The following is a 16430-nucleotide window of genomic DNA, read 5'->3' on the forward strand; positions in this document are numbered from 1 at the left end:
CATTTCTATTTTTTTTTTTTTTTTAGTTTTTCTTTAAAACAAGTTTTTTTTTTTTTTTTTACTAAATTTGTAAAATGTTTTTTCTTATTTCTGAAATTTTCTATTTAGGTTTACAGCAGTATATATATATTCAGATTTTTTGTTTTATATATATATATATATATAAACAACACTGTAGCCCACTTGCAATTCATTTTAAACATAAAGAGTCTTGTTTTAAACATAAATCTAGTAATTTTTAGGTTTATAATATAAAAAAAATCATAAATATAAAAAAAATTATACAAGTAAGCTTAAAATGAAGTTTTAATATTGAACATAATTTTGCTTGTTTTAATGGTGTTTCCTTTAGGGAGGAAAATCCAGAAATCCTAGCACATGAGTTAGCAAGACTAGCGTTAGCATGAGCGCTCACAGAAAGCTTCTCAGTGTCTCCCTTCAGCACTCGCTCCAGATACAGCTGCTTGATCTCACGCTCCAGACGGGAAGGAAGTCCCGGGTACATGGTGCTTCCTCCGGACAGGACGATGTGCTTGTATAAATCTGACCTGCAGACGGACAGTGAGACACGAGGGAACATCCCAGATTTAATTTCCATCGAACACAACTGTGACATGCGGAAAAAAGTGCTTCGCTTGTATTTGACCTGAAATATTCCTTTACTGAGGATGATGCTGTTGAATTATTCTGACCTGATATCAATGTCCTGCTGCCTGGATGGTGTTGAAGAGCAGCTCGGCCACACCAACACCCTCCACGTTAATGAGATGAGGCTGGAAAAGAGCCTCTGGTGCTCCAAACCTCTCGCCTCCAACCATTATCGTCCGCCCGTCTGGTAACTGCACACCAGAAGGTCAGTAAAAGCTTTAGATTCGGTAAAGAGGCCAGTTAAGTTCATATTTATCATGCATGAGAAACTTATAGCAGCTCTCTTGCGCCCCCTGTGTGCAGATGCAAAACTGCTTTTTTTCCCATTCATTTTCTCACAGGGTTCTTTAAAGTCTTCTTTAAGGCACTTTAAGCCATGAACCAACCTACGATGTGTATCAGAGCATTAAAAACTTTGATTTTGAAACAAAGATGTGTATATGTACAAGACTGTGAATGGTTTTAGTGGGAAAAAACTACATTTCCATAAAGCATTACGATATAATTGAATAAAAAATTATGGCAAAATACAATAATATTCATTCCAAGTTGTTGATTTTATCTATAGAAACGATGGATTTTTACATTTATTGCAAAATATCAATGTTTATACAACTATTTAAGTAATGTGAAAGTGTTGTAGTAGAAAGACCTACTTTTTATGTCATCAGAGACCAAATTATTAGTCATGTGCTGTGTTTTATGAGAGTGGGTGGAGCTAAAGAGCTCTTGGTGACTCTGATTGGTGGGATTTTTGCACAGCATCATGGGTAATGTAGTTTTTCACCACGAATCCCACTGTTTAGCAGGAAATAAAAAACTAAATTGTTGAAATAATGTGAACAGATGGTTTCAAACAAAGCATATGCCATCGAATAACAACCCTGGAGCTCACAACAAGCCAGACTTAACTTGTTAGAAGTTATTGTTATACATGTATTTCCCTATGAAGAAACAGTTTTTAATAGAAGTGAGGGTTTAACTGGAAATCTCAATTGGAAAGTTAAATTAATATGCACTATATCTGTGCTCCTCAGTTAGTTTTGCCTAAGGACCCAAGAACTTTGCCTATTTTTGTTTCTGTTTTGTGAGGGCGTTTCCTCCAATGCCTGTAAGTGTATTTCTAGGGTTTGAGTGTATTACCGTGTAGGACTCCACCAGGACCGTGGTCTCGTTGGCCAGTTTCTGTTCCTGCTCAATGTTGTAGCCAACAAAAACACAGTTTCTCCTTCATCATCCGCACCGTCTCGAAGTCCGCCGTGTGGTTGAAGCATAGCCTCGCAGAAGCAAAAGCTACATGGATGGAATATACTGGATGAATATTTTAATAGACTCTCTATAGAGTTCAATAGAGTAATGATGCTGAAAATGCAGCATTGATCAAAGGAATAAATAATATTTTTAACATGCTTTGCAATAGAAGGTAGTTTTTTAATAATATTTCTAAATATTAGGTCATTTTGATTGACACGGAATGACATGAGGATTAGTAAATGATGCTCATTGGGTGGTGAGAATATGAAAAGTCCACCTTAATCAGATAGCGTGTGATGTCACGTCCTGCGATGTCTAGACGGCGTGTGAGATGAGGGAGAGAGAAGCCCTCGTAAACGGGACAGATGTGAGTCACACCATCTCCAGAGTCGATCACCGCGCCGGTCAACAGACCTGCAGGTTTGACACATCGCATATTTGACTGGAATATTTATACTGATATATTTTACCCAGTTTATATTCAACCAGTGATAAAACTGTGCTAAAGGACGAGTTTTGTGAGGCAGGGTCCCAGGCAGCCTTTATGAGCTGATTATGACTGATTTTCAAAACCCGCCTTTTAAATAAAACAGACCAACATGACTTTTTAACACTATTTGAGATTAGGAAACAATATTTATAGAGCCATTCATGTCAGATGTTGTTGCTGATTTGAAATATGCTTTTTCAAACCTGAGTGTAGTAAGAGTTGCATTGCATTTACAGCCACAGACTGAGCAGACTTTCCTTGAAAAGGACTTTGGTATAATGCATAAAAGTGACAGAGTGCTTAGGGCCCAGAGGCTGAGAGGGGCCCGACTGAGCGTGATTTTAAAGGGGGGGCCCATAGCAAATTTTTGTTGAGATGATAAAATATCAATCTTAACTAAACTAGAGGTATACTAACTAAACCTACTTTTTAATCTTCCGCTTACTTTTTTTTTTAACAAGTTGAAACAATAAGGCATCACTAATTATTCTTATGATACATTCTGAGTTGTGATAACTAATCTCACTACTACTATTTGCATAACAATTTATTTATTTTTTTAGTTTTTTTTTTTTTTTTTTTTTTTTTTTTACAATGTTTTAATATTAGGGTGATTGGACTCTTTTGGCTTCTTTTTGATGGCCATGGGCCTAGTTTTGTTTGGCAGACCTGGCAACCCTCTGTCTGTTTTACCCTGAGCGTAGAGGGTCAGCACGGCCTGAATGGCCATGTAGATGCCGTGGAACTTGTAGGTCTCGAACATGACCTCGGCGATCTTCTGCCGGTTCTTCAGGGGGTTCAGGGGCGGCTCCGTCAGCAGGACCTTACAGTCAGGAGGGCTGATGTTGAGGCGCTGCGGGCCGAAGGTGTGATCCCACAGGTGCAGCATGTCCTCCCAGCAGCGCACTATCCCGTTCTCCATGGGGTACGAGACCTCCAGCATGGAGCGGCACTCGCTCGCCTCGTCACCAACCATCAGATCCTGGACACACGGGAGCAGGAACACACACAAATCACTGAATCACTGAGGTTACTGAATTTTTAATAAATCATCAAATTCATTTTTATTCAATTCATTTTAAATTCATCTGTGTTTTCCATTAATTCTACATTCTGCAAATGTAAAGGTGGAGTATGGTTTCAGCATCCCACGCAACTTTAATAATAATCCGCTGTCTAACGTCGACAACCTTTGAAACGTTTTTAAAGAGAAAATGTTATATATCTCCGAAATATAAATATATAATAGAATAGTTCATGTGTATTGTTTATACAGCATTTTTGTGTTTATTGAAACGTTTGAAATGTATGAAAATGCAAGGGATGTATTATTGCATTAAATAATGTAGAATATAGAATAATATACTATATTTATTGCTACAATATGTGTAATTATTTTAATATTATTATTTTGAATTGTTTCATATTTTGAATATTTTCAGGTTGTATTTTAATTTGAGGATAGGTTTTAGTAGTTTTATGTTTTTGTGTCATTTGCATAGCTTTTTTTATGTATTTCTGTATAACTTTAATTTCTTTTTATTTATTTTAACACTTTTATTTCAATGCAGTTTTAGTGTTTTAAATGTATTTATTTCACAACTTGTTATTGCAACATATTCAGATTTCATTCAGCTTTATTTTAATTGGGGAAACAATTGTAATAATTTTAGTTTTAGTTAATTATAACAAGACTAATGTGTACATGTGTGTGTGTGTGTGTGTGTGCATGGGCGTGTGCCTGTGTGTGTGCATGGGTGTGTGCCTGTGTGTGTGTGTGTGTTTATATTTTGTTTTGCCTGGATAACTCACCTTGATCTCTATATTCCCAACTTTTGCGTCTGACCGAATGATGGGACGTCCCACCAGGGCTGGGAAGATGTGATCGGGAAAATTGGAGCCAGCAAAACCACACTTGACAAACTGCAGACATTATGTGGGAAGATGACAACTCAGTTCTCTTCTGTACCACCTTTTTCAGCTTTCTGAGGTCAGCGCTGCAGATATTGCACCGAATTATCTGAGATTGGCTTGTTTTGAAGAACTGCAGCTTCCTCAGCACCTTCTAACTTCCCTATACTTTCACTAAACTGTGTTTTAAAGTTTCAGCTCATCAATCTCCAGACTAGAGCACTTAAAGCACTTCCTCATCTGTGACCAATAACCGTGAATCTTTTCCCCTGCCACCTTTTAAGGTGAAGTGAGTGGTGTTTCTGCGCAGACGTGTTCAGACAGATTTCAGCAATGCAACAGGCCTCTGCATGAGCCCACCGCAGGCATGCAGCGATGCAATCACTACACTAGAGTCATGCACATCAAAAGTTTAGTTAAGAATGATGGAAGCTTTTAAAACAGCTATACATTTAGTTCTATGTAAGTTTCTGAATGAAAACAAGTTTCCTTCAACATTCATTTAAACACAAATACACCTGTGCATCAGTATCCAATATTTAAATCAGTGATACATAGAGTTTTAGCCCCATAATAATGAGTTGTACATCTCTTACCCCCGTCCCATTGTCACAGACGACCACTTTCCTCCCGCTGCTGTCCATGCTGTTTGAGATGAGCCTCAGGGAAACACCCACAGTGGCTGTCAGTGAGGATGTAGACGCTCGTCAGTCTCGGTCAGGCTGTTTTGTGAAGTGAGGTCAGATTTAAAGGGGCCGGTTTATCTGAGGAGGAAGAGAGCGACTCCGCCTTCACTGAAGCACTGCTTGTTACACTCTAAAAATATGACTTTTAATGGAAGAAACAGTGATGCAAGAATCTTACTGTAAAACTTACTGTAATAATTGGTGAACCTTATCATACAGAAAATATATTATACTTTGAAATAAGTAAAGAATGTATCTTTTAAATTACTGTAAAATGATGCATAAAAATAATGAACTACCTTATAATTGACAATTTATAATTTAGAAAGCAATACATGTACTTTTTTACGGTAAAATGTAAAAAATGAAAGCCCAAAGGAAAAATCTTTTGAAGTCACCTTAAATGTAAGAAATTAGGAAAATAAAACGAGCTCAATGGAATGGCAACACAGACGCAAATACAGTAATATACAGCAATTTAAAAAAATACAGTAAGTCACTGTATGTGGAGTCTTTTGTGGAGTCACACAAAAAAATCCCATGATGCAAAGGGTATTACAGTTACCTGCTGAAAATGGAATTTCCAGTATTCTACTGGGTAATATATGGTAAATAACTGTAGAAATTATGGAAATGTCTAAAAGTGTATCATACAATAAAAGTTGCATTTTAAAAGACAATACATGTCATTTAAATATTCTGAAAACTTGTAAATTACCTTATAACTGAGAAAATGTTTGGTCTATTTAACGAAGCAATGTTTACAGTAAAACAGTAAAAACTTTTATCCTGCAGAGTTAAACTCTAAAAATATGCAATTTAATGGAAATAAATCACAGTAAAAACCTGTTGATTGGTGAACTTATCCAGAAAAATATATTTATATTATAATGTATTATATATATAAAAAACAATAGATATTTAAATTATTGTAAATGTTTCCTTATAATTGAGAAAATGTATACATCACAAAGCAATATTCATTTTTATATCCAAGTAGAGATCAGAATTTCTTCTTTTGTGTTTTTAAAGTCATACAGACTTGAGAGTGATTAAATTATGGCCAAATTTCCATTTATCATTAAATTGTTCCTTGAAATGGTGATTTAGGTTTTGTAAAGCTGTATTATTTTTAACTTTTGTTTTACCAGCCATTCAGCATCTACAATTCAATCTTGGAGTCTCTTAGATTCAAAAATAATATAATTTATTTCACATTTTCAGACAAATGAACACAAGACGGTCCCGTTCTTCTTCGGTGAGTATGGGTTTGGAAATGATAAATGACAGACGGTCATAAAGTCTGATGTCATCCTTGAATATAGGCACATAAAAAGCTGAGTGACTCTGTTTGCTGAAATGAAATGTACAGAAAGTTGATTGCAAGAAGCTGTGTGTTCACAATATATTCAAATTCACAGTGTATTAAAAGGGAAGCAGCATTTATATAACATCAGTTAATCTATTTTCATCCAGGCTACATCATTATATTCAACAGATGAAAAAACTCAATGGACCTAAATCCTCATTTACCAACAACAAACAACAAAATGCAATGTTAGCTCAAGTAACTGACATAATCTACACTCCATTCTTATGAAAACATACAGCAGCGAGTCACTTCTACCTTCTGTTTTCAGTGGGTCTCTTTTTGGACAAGCAGATCTAACTGCTTCATGCTTTTGACAGATGTTTGCAGAGCTATGAAAGGCCGGGATGAATGATCTAGATTCGATTTCAAATACACAATATGCATAATAGATGTCCTTCTGTGTGATACGACTCATATTTTGTGCCACCTGAGCATTAGGATGATTGAAAAAGCCAGTGAACCTGAAGAGATTGATTTGGCACGTGCCTTTTAAGAGGTCCAGCCTAAAAATTGCAGATCCTCTTTGGTCAGGGACGAACCGATCACGAAAAAGGGAGCAACTGAGAGCTCAGTCGGACTTCTTGCAACCTGATTTCTCGGTCTTTCCTTTAAGTGCATGTACGAGCAGCAGTCCTCTTCCCTCCAGACGCTTCAAACGCTCGTGTCTTTGCGTCCATCTCGGAGGGCAGGTGCAGGCGTTCTTCACGACTCAAACTCGCTGTCGCTGCTGACGGATATGTCTGGGGTGGAGGCCCCGGTCCCCGCGGCCCCGTGCCCGAGCTACAGTCACTGTTCTCCCCCGGGCTCCCGGGACGGTGCGGTGAGGAGCCCTGGAGGTGCGTGTTGTGCTCCGAGGAGCATTCTGGAGAGCTTCCGGAGGGATGGAGGCATGAATCTTGCTGCAATCTGAGGGGAAAAAAATAGAGGTAGAAGAATATTTACTCTGTGCTTGAGATGCAAATCAACAAAGATACATCTGAAGCTTTTAAAACTCTTACATATGAAGGTTCCAAATGCAGGTTTTTTTTTGCAGTGATGTCATAAAAGAACCTTCAAGTGAACAGTTCTAAAAAAGAACTGTTTTTGAAACATTTGAAACATCTAAAGACCCTTCTGTGCAATTAAATAATTCCATGGATCTTCATGGAACCGTCACTGCTCCCAAAAAATAACTTTTATTCTTAATGTGAGTTTGAGTGTAAAAGCACACAGCTCTTCTGAAGCTGTACAATATCCAAGTCTGTCTTGTAATTCATGTGAGAATGTCATAAGCATACTTTTACGGCCCTTTTTTGAGCTCGAGTGTATAAATCACACAATATACTTAGATTTACGGATAGAGATTCTGCCTAAAAACCTATTTTGTGTTTCACAGGAGCAAGAAAATAATGTGAGGAACAATGTAGGATTAAATAAATTATTATTTATTTATTTATTATTATTATTTAATATGAGCTGACTGTATTTCTATAAGCTTCAGCGTGAAACACTTCACAAATAGGTTTCATTTGTTATCTACTACATTAGTTAACATGAACAATACTTACAGCATTTCTTAATCTCATTTAATGTAAAGTTCAGCATTTACAAATATATTATTAATATCAAAATTCATATCTGTTAACATTAGTTAATGCACTGTGAACTAACATGAACACAAATGTTTTATTAACTAACATGAACAAAGGTTAATAAATGCAGTAAAGTTATATTGTTCATGTTAGTTAATGCATTTACTAATGTTAATAAATTAGAGCTTATTGTAAAGTGTTACTCTTTACTGAATATCACGTAATGTGGGTTTTGTAATAGTGTTTTATTTATCATAATTTTGAATTAGTTTGTATTTTTTTGTATGTTTATATATTTTTGCATTCTTTGTTAATATATACTCATGGTCAAGGCAACATTAAGTTTTTCCATTTTATTTTATTTAAAATTTATTTCAATTAACAGATATCATTTTGGCTAATATTAACAACACTGAATGAGAAACGAAATACAAACTGGCTTGTATTATTCCAGACAGGTATTACCATAAATCTCGATGAATCATGTAGCCTTGTTTTTTGTCCCTCAGCCGTTCGTTTTTACCGAGTGTGAGTTTGTGTACCTGTTTTTAGCAGACGCCGCTCTGTCCCGCTGTCTTCTGTTTTTGAACCAGTTGCCCACCTGAGTGGGGGTGAGACCGGTGGCCTGGGCCAGATGACGCTTTCTGGAGGGGTTTGGATAGGGGTCCTGCAGGTACCATTCCCTCAGGAGGCTACGGGTTCGCTCCTCAAAAAACACAAAGAGCACAAGAGCACTGTCACTAGCCCGAAAAATAAAAAATACATTTACTTCAAATATACATTATAATTTGGAGTTGGTAAGATTTCTAATTTTTTTAAAGAAGTCTTTTCTGCTCAATATGATGAGAAATAGAGTAAAAACAGTGACATGTTATTAAAATTTAATATAAAAGTTTTCTACATGAATATATTTTACAATGTAATTTATTCCTGTGATCAAAGCTGAATTTACTCCAGTCTTTAGTGTCACATGATCTTCAGAAATCATTCTGATATGATGATTTGATGCTCAGGACACATTTCTGATTATTATCAATGTTCAAAACTGTTGTGTTGCTTCATGTTTTTTGTGGAGACTGTGACATTTTTTTGTTACATTATCAATGTATTAACTGTCACTTTTGAATATTAATGCGTGCTTGCTGAAAAAAAGCGGGGTTGTTTCTCAAACACTTAAAAATGCTAGACTGAATCACAAATTCGTCCAATTTTTTTTTTATGCTGGAGAATGACCTCAGTAAAACATCATATTCTTGTGCATATTTCAGAAATGAACTGTAATAATGTTTTTGGCGAAGCTTAATTTCAGATTCGCTGTTGAGTCTTAAAAAGACTTGAAGGTTAGCAGCTTTATATCTTATTAAAGCACATTTACATTTGCAGATTTATAGATCACTATAAGCTGGAGAAACATGATCTTGTTGTTAGGGATTCACATCTAATGAACTGCCTTCATGTGCACTGTGTTGATTTGTTACAATCAGCTTCACTAGATACATTTGTAGTCGTGCGGTAGTCTACATTTCATCATGATGTCCTTGGAAATCCAAGCTAAGATGGACACAAGTTGTTATTAGGCTTAAAGCACTGTTCTGGGATCAGGCCTTCTGAATCAATCCTGGTTTGTGCTAGTGATCAGCTAGCGTCTTATCTCATTTACTGTCTCCTGCAGTGATTAAGCATCATTTCCTGCATTTCCACCTTTGTGAAGCGAACCAGCACGAAGACCACTTCATAATCCACTCTCCGTTTCAATTCACATTGACCAGACTGTAAAAACAGTCACGGACTCGGGGAATCGTTATGAGGGCTTTGCAAGGCAGTTTAGCTGTGAGTTAATCTAGTGTCTGGAGCAGGGTGAAAAGGTAGAAAGTCATCATGTGGAATAAGAGCTTAAATGCCACAGGTGGTCCTCGGCTCAAGAGGCTTAAGAAGCGCCGGCGGCGTCTCAATACGCCGAGAGAGACTGTGCACTATACAGTGAGCCTGCAGGAGCAGCATTGAGACGCATAGCTGCTGGAGATTAATGCTGGGCTTGCATTGTTGCTGGAAGAATGCAGTGTAATTAAGTCCTTATTTGTTTGCACTAGCAGACTCTTAGAACGGCTTTGTTAGTCGTCACCTCGTGTATTCAGGTTGAATCAGTCACATTAAATAACATTTTTGACTGGAATTCAGCAAGTTAATGTAGATTTTATAACATGAAGCACATTGACGAAACATTTTAGTGCACAAACCACCAGATACAATGCACTTTACTGTTGAATGACAGTCTTAAGGTTTGCATATTCAGCATGCTTTTGTTTCATATATATACTTTTTTTGAAAGTTGTAAATAAAACAAAGATTATTGGGGTTTGTTTTACAAGAAAATATTATTTTAGTCTCTTTATTTTTCAAAATTTCAAGTTTAATTCAGTCCTACTTGCCATTTATCCTGTATATATGTTTCATTTAAATTCACAAGTGAATGAAAAACATCCAGAAGTTAAGCTTGATTAAAAATAATCTCAGGATGCAGCTCATGAAGCTATTTGACAGCATCGCAACTTAGAAGAAGATCAGATATGAGAGTTTGAATTTGTTTAACATTTATGATCACTGTATAAAACAGTGCATGCTTTCTATCTGTGCTATGTCAAAGCTTTTATGACTAATATATTATTTTAAAATGTGGCAATAATGAGTGGGTGTGTCCAAAAAAATCCTCCCTTCAGTCTTTAATAGGTTTATACTCAGAAAAACAGGTACAAAAGCTGCCACTGGTGGGGTCTCTCTTCAAAAGACACACCATTTCTACCCATAAAGGATGCATATTAAAGATGCATATTAGTCAAAAGAGTGCGGCCCAGGTTTGCATCTTTCTCAAGTTTTGTGTCTCACCTTAAAGCAGTGCGTCTTCTGCTCGCCGTCCCAGATGGTCCGAGGAAGGGGGAACTTCTTCCGGATGCGGTACTTCTCCACGGGCCCCAGGGGCCTCCCCCGCAGGCGCTCCGCCTCTCGGTAATGCGCGTCCAGCCACAGGTCCTGCAGCTTGGCGTGGGACTCGCGCGTGAAGCGGTGGCTCTGCAGGATCTGATAGAGAGCCTCGAAGTTCCCGCCGTGGAAGGCGACGAGAGCGCGCGCGCGCATCACCGACTCGTGCCGGTTGAGCAGCTCTCCGGCGGAACCGGGCACCGCGGCGGGCAGCGACCAGAGGAAGCGCCCCAAGCGCTCCATGTCTCCCGTCTCCTCCAGGTTCTCGCAGACTCGAGCCACCTGCTCAGGGGTGAACATCGGCAGAGGAAACATGACTAGGTCTGTCTGGTTTCAGGTTTGAGTTTGGCGCGACTAAAGTTTATATCAACATTGCGCGCGAGCGACTGAATCCTCTTACAAACACTGATACACCGGTTATATGAAGTGTCTCTTGAGCGACTGGTCTCTCGGTAGGATCTGTGTGTCTCTTCTAGTAAAGGAGGAGCGGCAGAAGTCAAGCCTATTTATAGAGAGATCGAAAGAGCATCTCCGCGCTTGTCTCGAGGGGATTATAGCCTCGGTCATTAGCCGCTTAGCGGGGGGTTTCTGTTCGCCGAGGGACTGACGGGATGATCGGGTTGTTAGACTAACTGAGGAGCACATTAACTGTCAGGATGGCCGACAGAGACTTATTTCATTCTGCTGGATAAATGGAAACCTAATGCAGTCAGTGAAAACTGTTCGGGTTTATAGCACAGGAAGGGGCCAAATCTTCATGTGTTTGACTATAAAGTACTGCACTGTTCTAGTGCCTGAAACACAACTGAATGCAATTCATGTAAATGTAATCGAGGCACTTTTTTCTGCATTATTCCTCACTCCTGGTTCTGGTTCTGGTTCTCAACAGTCCCAGAGCTCGTTCTCCATCATTGCATGAGGCATGCGCTTCAAAGTTTAGTGAACCTTCATTGAATTGTATATAGCCTAATCAATGATCAATGAAAAAGTAAATAGTGAATGTTCAAATTAATTGCAATAGTTGTTTCATAGCTGTATTAAACTGTGTAGCTACAAAGAAAAAGCGAAATATAACCTGTTCTCTTTTGAAAAAAAAGGGGCTGAAGCCAACGGCAGAATGTAAATTATTTTATGTATTTAAATATTGTTTCATATTTGTGCTTACACATGATTAAGTATTATGCAAGTGCATTTTGGTCGTTTTGCAAATTACACATAAATGATGCATGCATTTTTTAAAATAAAAAATAAGTTTAATCTATAACAATTAAATTATTATATAGTACACAAATCATCAAATATCTATCTATCTATCTATCTATCTATCTATCTATCTATCTATCTATCTATCTATCTATCTATCTATCTATCTATCTATCTATCTCTCAAGGACTTTGTTGAAACCAGTTGCAGATCATTTCTGGTTGATCACAAACAGACTTTTCTCGTGCATGTGACTAGTTAAAATAAGATTGTAACAATAATACATAGTGTAATAATACATTATATACATTTTTTATTATATAACAATCATTTGAATAATTAAAAATTATATTTAATTATATAATTATATGTATACATTTTTAATAATTTTCTATCAGTCGGTCATCTGTAATGCTGCCTTGTCGGTGAAAGTGAGTAAAAACATCATCTAAAAATCCAAATAATTAAAAATATTATAGCACAAACAAAAGCTATATGCCAAAACTGGAGTTGAGAAAAATGTCCTCTTTTTTATTATTTTGATCAAACTTCTCTTTAAATAGTTATTTTTGTTGTTGCTGCTGCATTTTTCCTTGTCACTGACCATTTATGGTCTGTTCAGAGCAGTTTTTCAGGTTTATGTGTTTTGAGTTGACCAGGACCTGTACATGATAAAGTGGCTCATGCAGTCCGAAGGTAAAGGACCAAAGGCCTGTGGTGTTGTCATACTGCCTTTAATTGGGATTTGATGGGAGCGAAGCGCTTATGCCGTGGAAATCACTATCTCATGCCGGTCCAAGGAGACGTTTTGAGATGCATGTTGCCTAAATCGCTTCAGAATCCACCACAATCCCGACTGACTAATACCTCCCTAATTAATCTGGACGGGGTTCTGCCGGATCCTCTGTGACCCTGGAGCAGCTCTGAGCGTCTGATGCCCAACACCACCTCAGGACACCTTATTACTGTAATATCCCCAGAGATCTCCTGGCCAGTAATCAGTGCCACACGAGACAATTTTACTATTAATCCGGTTTAGCATAAGCATCTGTCAACAAAGTGGTTAAACAAATGGGAAACCATACATACGACACACACACACACAATATGTACATGCAAATATTTTAGTGCACATATTTATAAAATAGAAATACACCTGCCATCATAATGCCACCTTGTAAACTGATGTTATATAAAAATTCATATGTAATGATGTAATAATAACATGATTTGAGATTCTTTTTTGGTTTTCAAACATAAAAAAACACAACAGCAAATAAGGGAAAGGAAGGCAACAAACTTATGATAGATAGATAGATAGATAGATAGATAGATAGATAGATAGATAGATAGATAGATAGATAGATAGATAGATAGATAGATAGATAGATAGATAGATAGATAGATCATTGTTCATTTTTCTCCTAGAACATCAGAATGGAACACTGTAAAATTTTTCCAGAATTTCACAAGATATAACTGTAATATTTCACAGTTAATTACATTATTACCACTTCACAGGCTTTAACTGTGATAATTCACAATATAATACCGTATTTAGACTTTTACTGTGAAAATAATGCAGGCGAGGGGCTTTTACAAGAAACTACTGTGAATGCCGTCTTTTTTGAGTGGCAACTGCGGCAGCGTCATCAGAGCGTCATCAGAGCTCTCTGATCTACGTGGTCTCATTCGGTGGATTCAGACAGCGGTAAGTGTTTAAATGTCAAACTTTATCAATTTGATGTTTTTTTTATATGATAGTGCATGTAATTTAAAAGTATGAACCAAATTAGCGTTAGTTGTAGGTTCTGTTGTCATGTTTTTGTAACTTAGCTGGAGCAGACTCGCATCGACGTTGAAGCGCGCAAATTTGAATGAAAAGACGTTGGTTGTAGTGTTAATTATACCGTATTAAGTTAACTGTGAGATGTCTGATTAGATACACCGTCGAACATTTAACTTTAGCTTTACTTAAAGCTTATCCTAGTTACTCTAACAGCGTTCTCTCTTTTACCACAGCATTTTCTACATTGACCGACGATAAATAAAGTTATAAGGTAAGATGTGGCCTTAATGTGGGTATTATGACAGTTATTATCAACTAGATAAATTATGGTGTTTGTGGATTTGGGCAAAGGTGGATTAAATTCATCTCAAATTAGTAACTTTATAATTTTCTTCCCTGCTGTGTGTGTGAAACGGAGCAACCGTTGTCTTTCTCGTCAACAGAAAAATGAATGGGGGGCTTCATCCAGCTGAGTTCACGCAGCATTTTCAACCGCCATTTTTATTCGGATAATTTTCAAAATATTACTGTTATTGTGTCATGAAATGTAGTTTTAAAAGTATTTCAGTCGAGAATGTAGTTGTTTTAAACTCAAATATGCGGTTTATTTATAATGACAGCGTCTATTTAAAAAATGTGTTTCGCCGATCTCGGAGATGAGCTCCATGCGATCAGCGGGAGCTCCGTCATCATGTATGCGCCGAGAGTAGCCTTACCTCGGCTAGATCTTCTGACATTTGCCGCTGGCTCTGATGTGTCTTTAGTGGTTCAAGATAAAATATAATTCGTTTGGGGTAAAATGAAACGTTTCTTATCTTTGGCCTATATTCAATTTATCTATTAATATGTTTTATATATATATATATATATATATATATATATATATATATATATATATATATATATATATATAGGTCATTTTTATTCCTGTCTCTATAGAAATATGAACTTTTGTCATATAGCTCCGGTTGACTGCTCACTGACAACATCTGTCGTTCCTCCTTGTTGAATGAGTGGAGAAGGGTATTCCTGCACAACCGGAGGCTGCAGGAACATACTGTTGAGTTCCAATTTTTCAACTCGGGCGGCAGACGCGAATTCGCGTCAAACGCTAAATGCACAAAAAGCACCATTCGCGCTTAACGTGCGTTTCGCGCGAAGCGCTCTATTCGCGCGTCAATTCGCGTCTTCCGCGCCGCGCTTAACGCCCCATTCGCGCCGCGAGACCTCCAGACGCGCGTAAACGCGCCTTTGCATTGACTTAACATTGAAATCATTCGCGCCAGACGCTCTATTCGCGTTTGGTGTGAACACAGCATTATACGCAGCTAAAACGCTGGTGTGGACGGAGATATTCGTTTTAATTCTCCGTTTCTAAACGAAAACGCAGTAGTGTGGACGGGGCCTTAATTTGTGTGTCTGTGCTGGAGACCAGACCAGATTAGACCAGAGACAAAGCTTAAAAAAGTCAGAAACAACTAGAAAACTGGGTGCTTTATTGTGAAAAAGATATAAGAAATGAAATGTTTATCACATCATCTGTGAACGGGTAATAATTCTAGGAGGAAGAGTACAAGTAGAAACAGCCATAGGGAGATGGACAGGCAACAGGCTCTTACTCCATCCTCTGCAAACGGAACATGTAAATTATGTAAATTGTTGTGTGCGAATGCTTTGCCTAGGTAAATCACACACCTCTACTTTGGTGAAGGTCTATTCTTGACTGTGTTTGTGATGGAAATGTTTTTCAGTTCAGTTCCATGCATTTTTTTTTCTGAATTGCAGTACTTACACCTGAATTACACCTTTGTTTAAACTGAGCTAACTTTAATTTGACTCTGTACTGCAAAAGCAGTGACCCACTGAAGGTGGTGACTGGGAACTGACACCTTTTTCATCACACGAATTAAACTAACAGGTTTCTTCTGTCTTTTTGTTTGTAGGTGCTTCTTGGGCATCAACCCAGAGACGGGCACAAAATCTAAGAGGCAGAGAGGTCACATAAACCAGCAAGTCTGCACTCTTATCAGGAAGCTCATTGACTTCGAATGGATGTCAATCTAATCTAAGCTGTGTTCCAATTTAAGAACGGACTAATGAAACACAGTATCTGTGTTAAAGGAACATGCTGACTTTTTGTGACAAGTCTATACATACCCTTCTCATCTCCGTGCTTGCCGTAAGTCTGTCTGAGGCACCCACCGCTAGCCTAGCTTAGCACAAAGACTGGAGGTAAACGGCTCCAGCTAGCATACTGCTCTCAATAAGTGACAAAATAACGCCAACATTTTCCTATTTACATGTTGTGATTTGTATAGTCACAGTGACTCTAACCATCTTCTAACCGTATACATACTGGGAACTATATTCTCAGAAGGCGAAGCACTGCTACTTGGGGAGTGATTTTCTCACAGCACCTGAGAAGCCCTGTGGTGAGGAGCAGAGAGTTTGCTCAGAATTGGAGTAAATCACTCCAAAGAAGTAGCAGTGCTTCGCCTTCTGAGAATATAGTTCCCAGTATGTATACGGT

General features: G+C 37.7%; 1 protein-coding gene, 1 long non-coding RNA gene and 1 pseudogene across 2 annotated transcripts; 1 reads left to right on the forward strand and 2 right to left on the reverse strand.

Moving 5' to 3' along the window:
* Positions 1-328: 328 nt before the first annotated feature.
* Positions 329-5051, reverse strand: LOC113073096 (actin-related protein 2-B-like; annotated as a pseudogene).
* A 1123-nt stretch (positions 5052-6174) lies between these two features.
* LOC113073088 (homeobox protein SIX6-like) lies at positions 6175-11897 on the reverse strand. The gene is made up of 3 exons (XM_026245993.1): positions 10816-11897; positions 8475-8638; positions 6175-7267 (listed from the first exon to the last, which is right to left on the reverse strand). Exons 1-3 carry the CDS (start codon positions 11221-11223, stop codon positions 6970-6972), a joined length of 870 nt encoding a protein of 289 aa, XP_026101778.1. The 5' UTR covers positions 11224-11897; the 3' UTR covers positions 6175-6969.
* A 1683-nt stretch (positions 11898-13580) lies between these two features.
* On the forward strand, positions 13581-16142 carry LOC113073089 (uncharacterized). The gene is made up of 3 exons (XR_003280450.1): positions 13581-13822; positions 14134-14171; positions 15844-16142. It is a non-coding gene; the product is annotated as an uncharacterized LOC113073089 (long non-coding RNA).
* The last annotated feature ends 288 nt before the right edge of the window (positions 16143-16430 follow it).

Source organism: Carassius auratus, unplaced genomic scaffold (genome assembly GCF_003368295.1).
Source record: "Carassius auratus strain Wakin unplaced genomic scaffold, ASM336829v1 scaf_tig00011368, whole genome shotgun sequence".
NCBI lineage: Eukaryota > Metazoa > Chordata > Actinopteri > Cypriniformes > Cyprinidae > Carassius > Carassius auratus.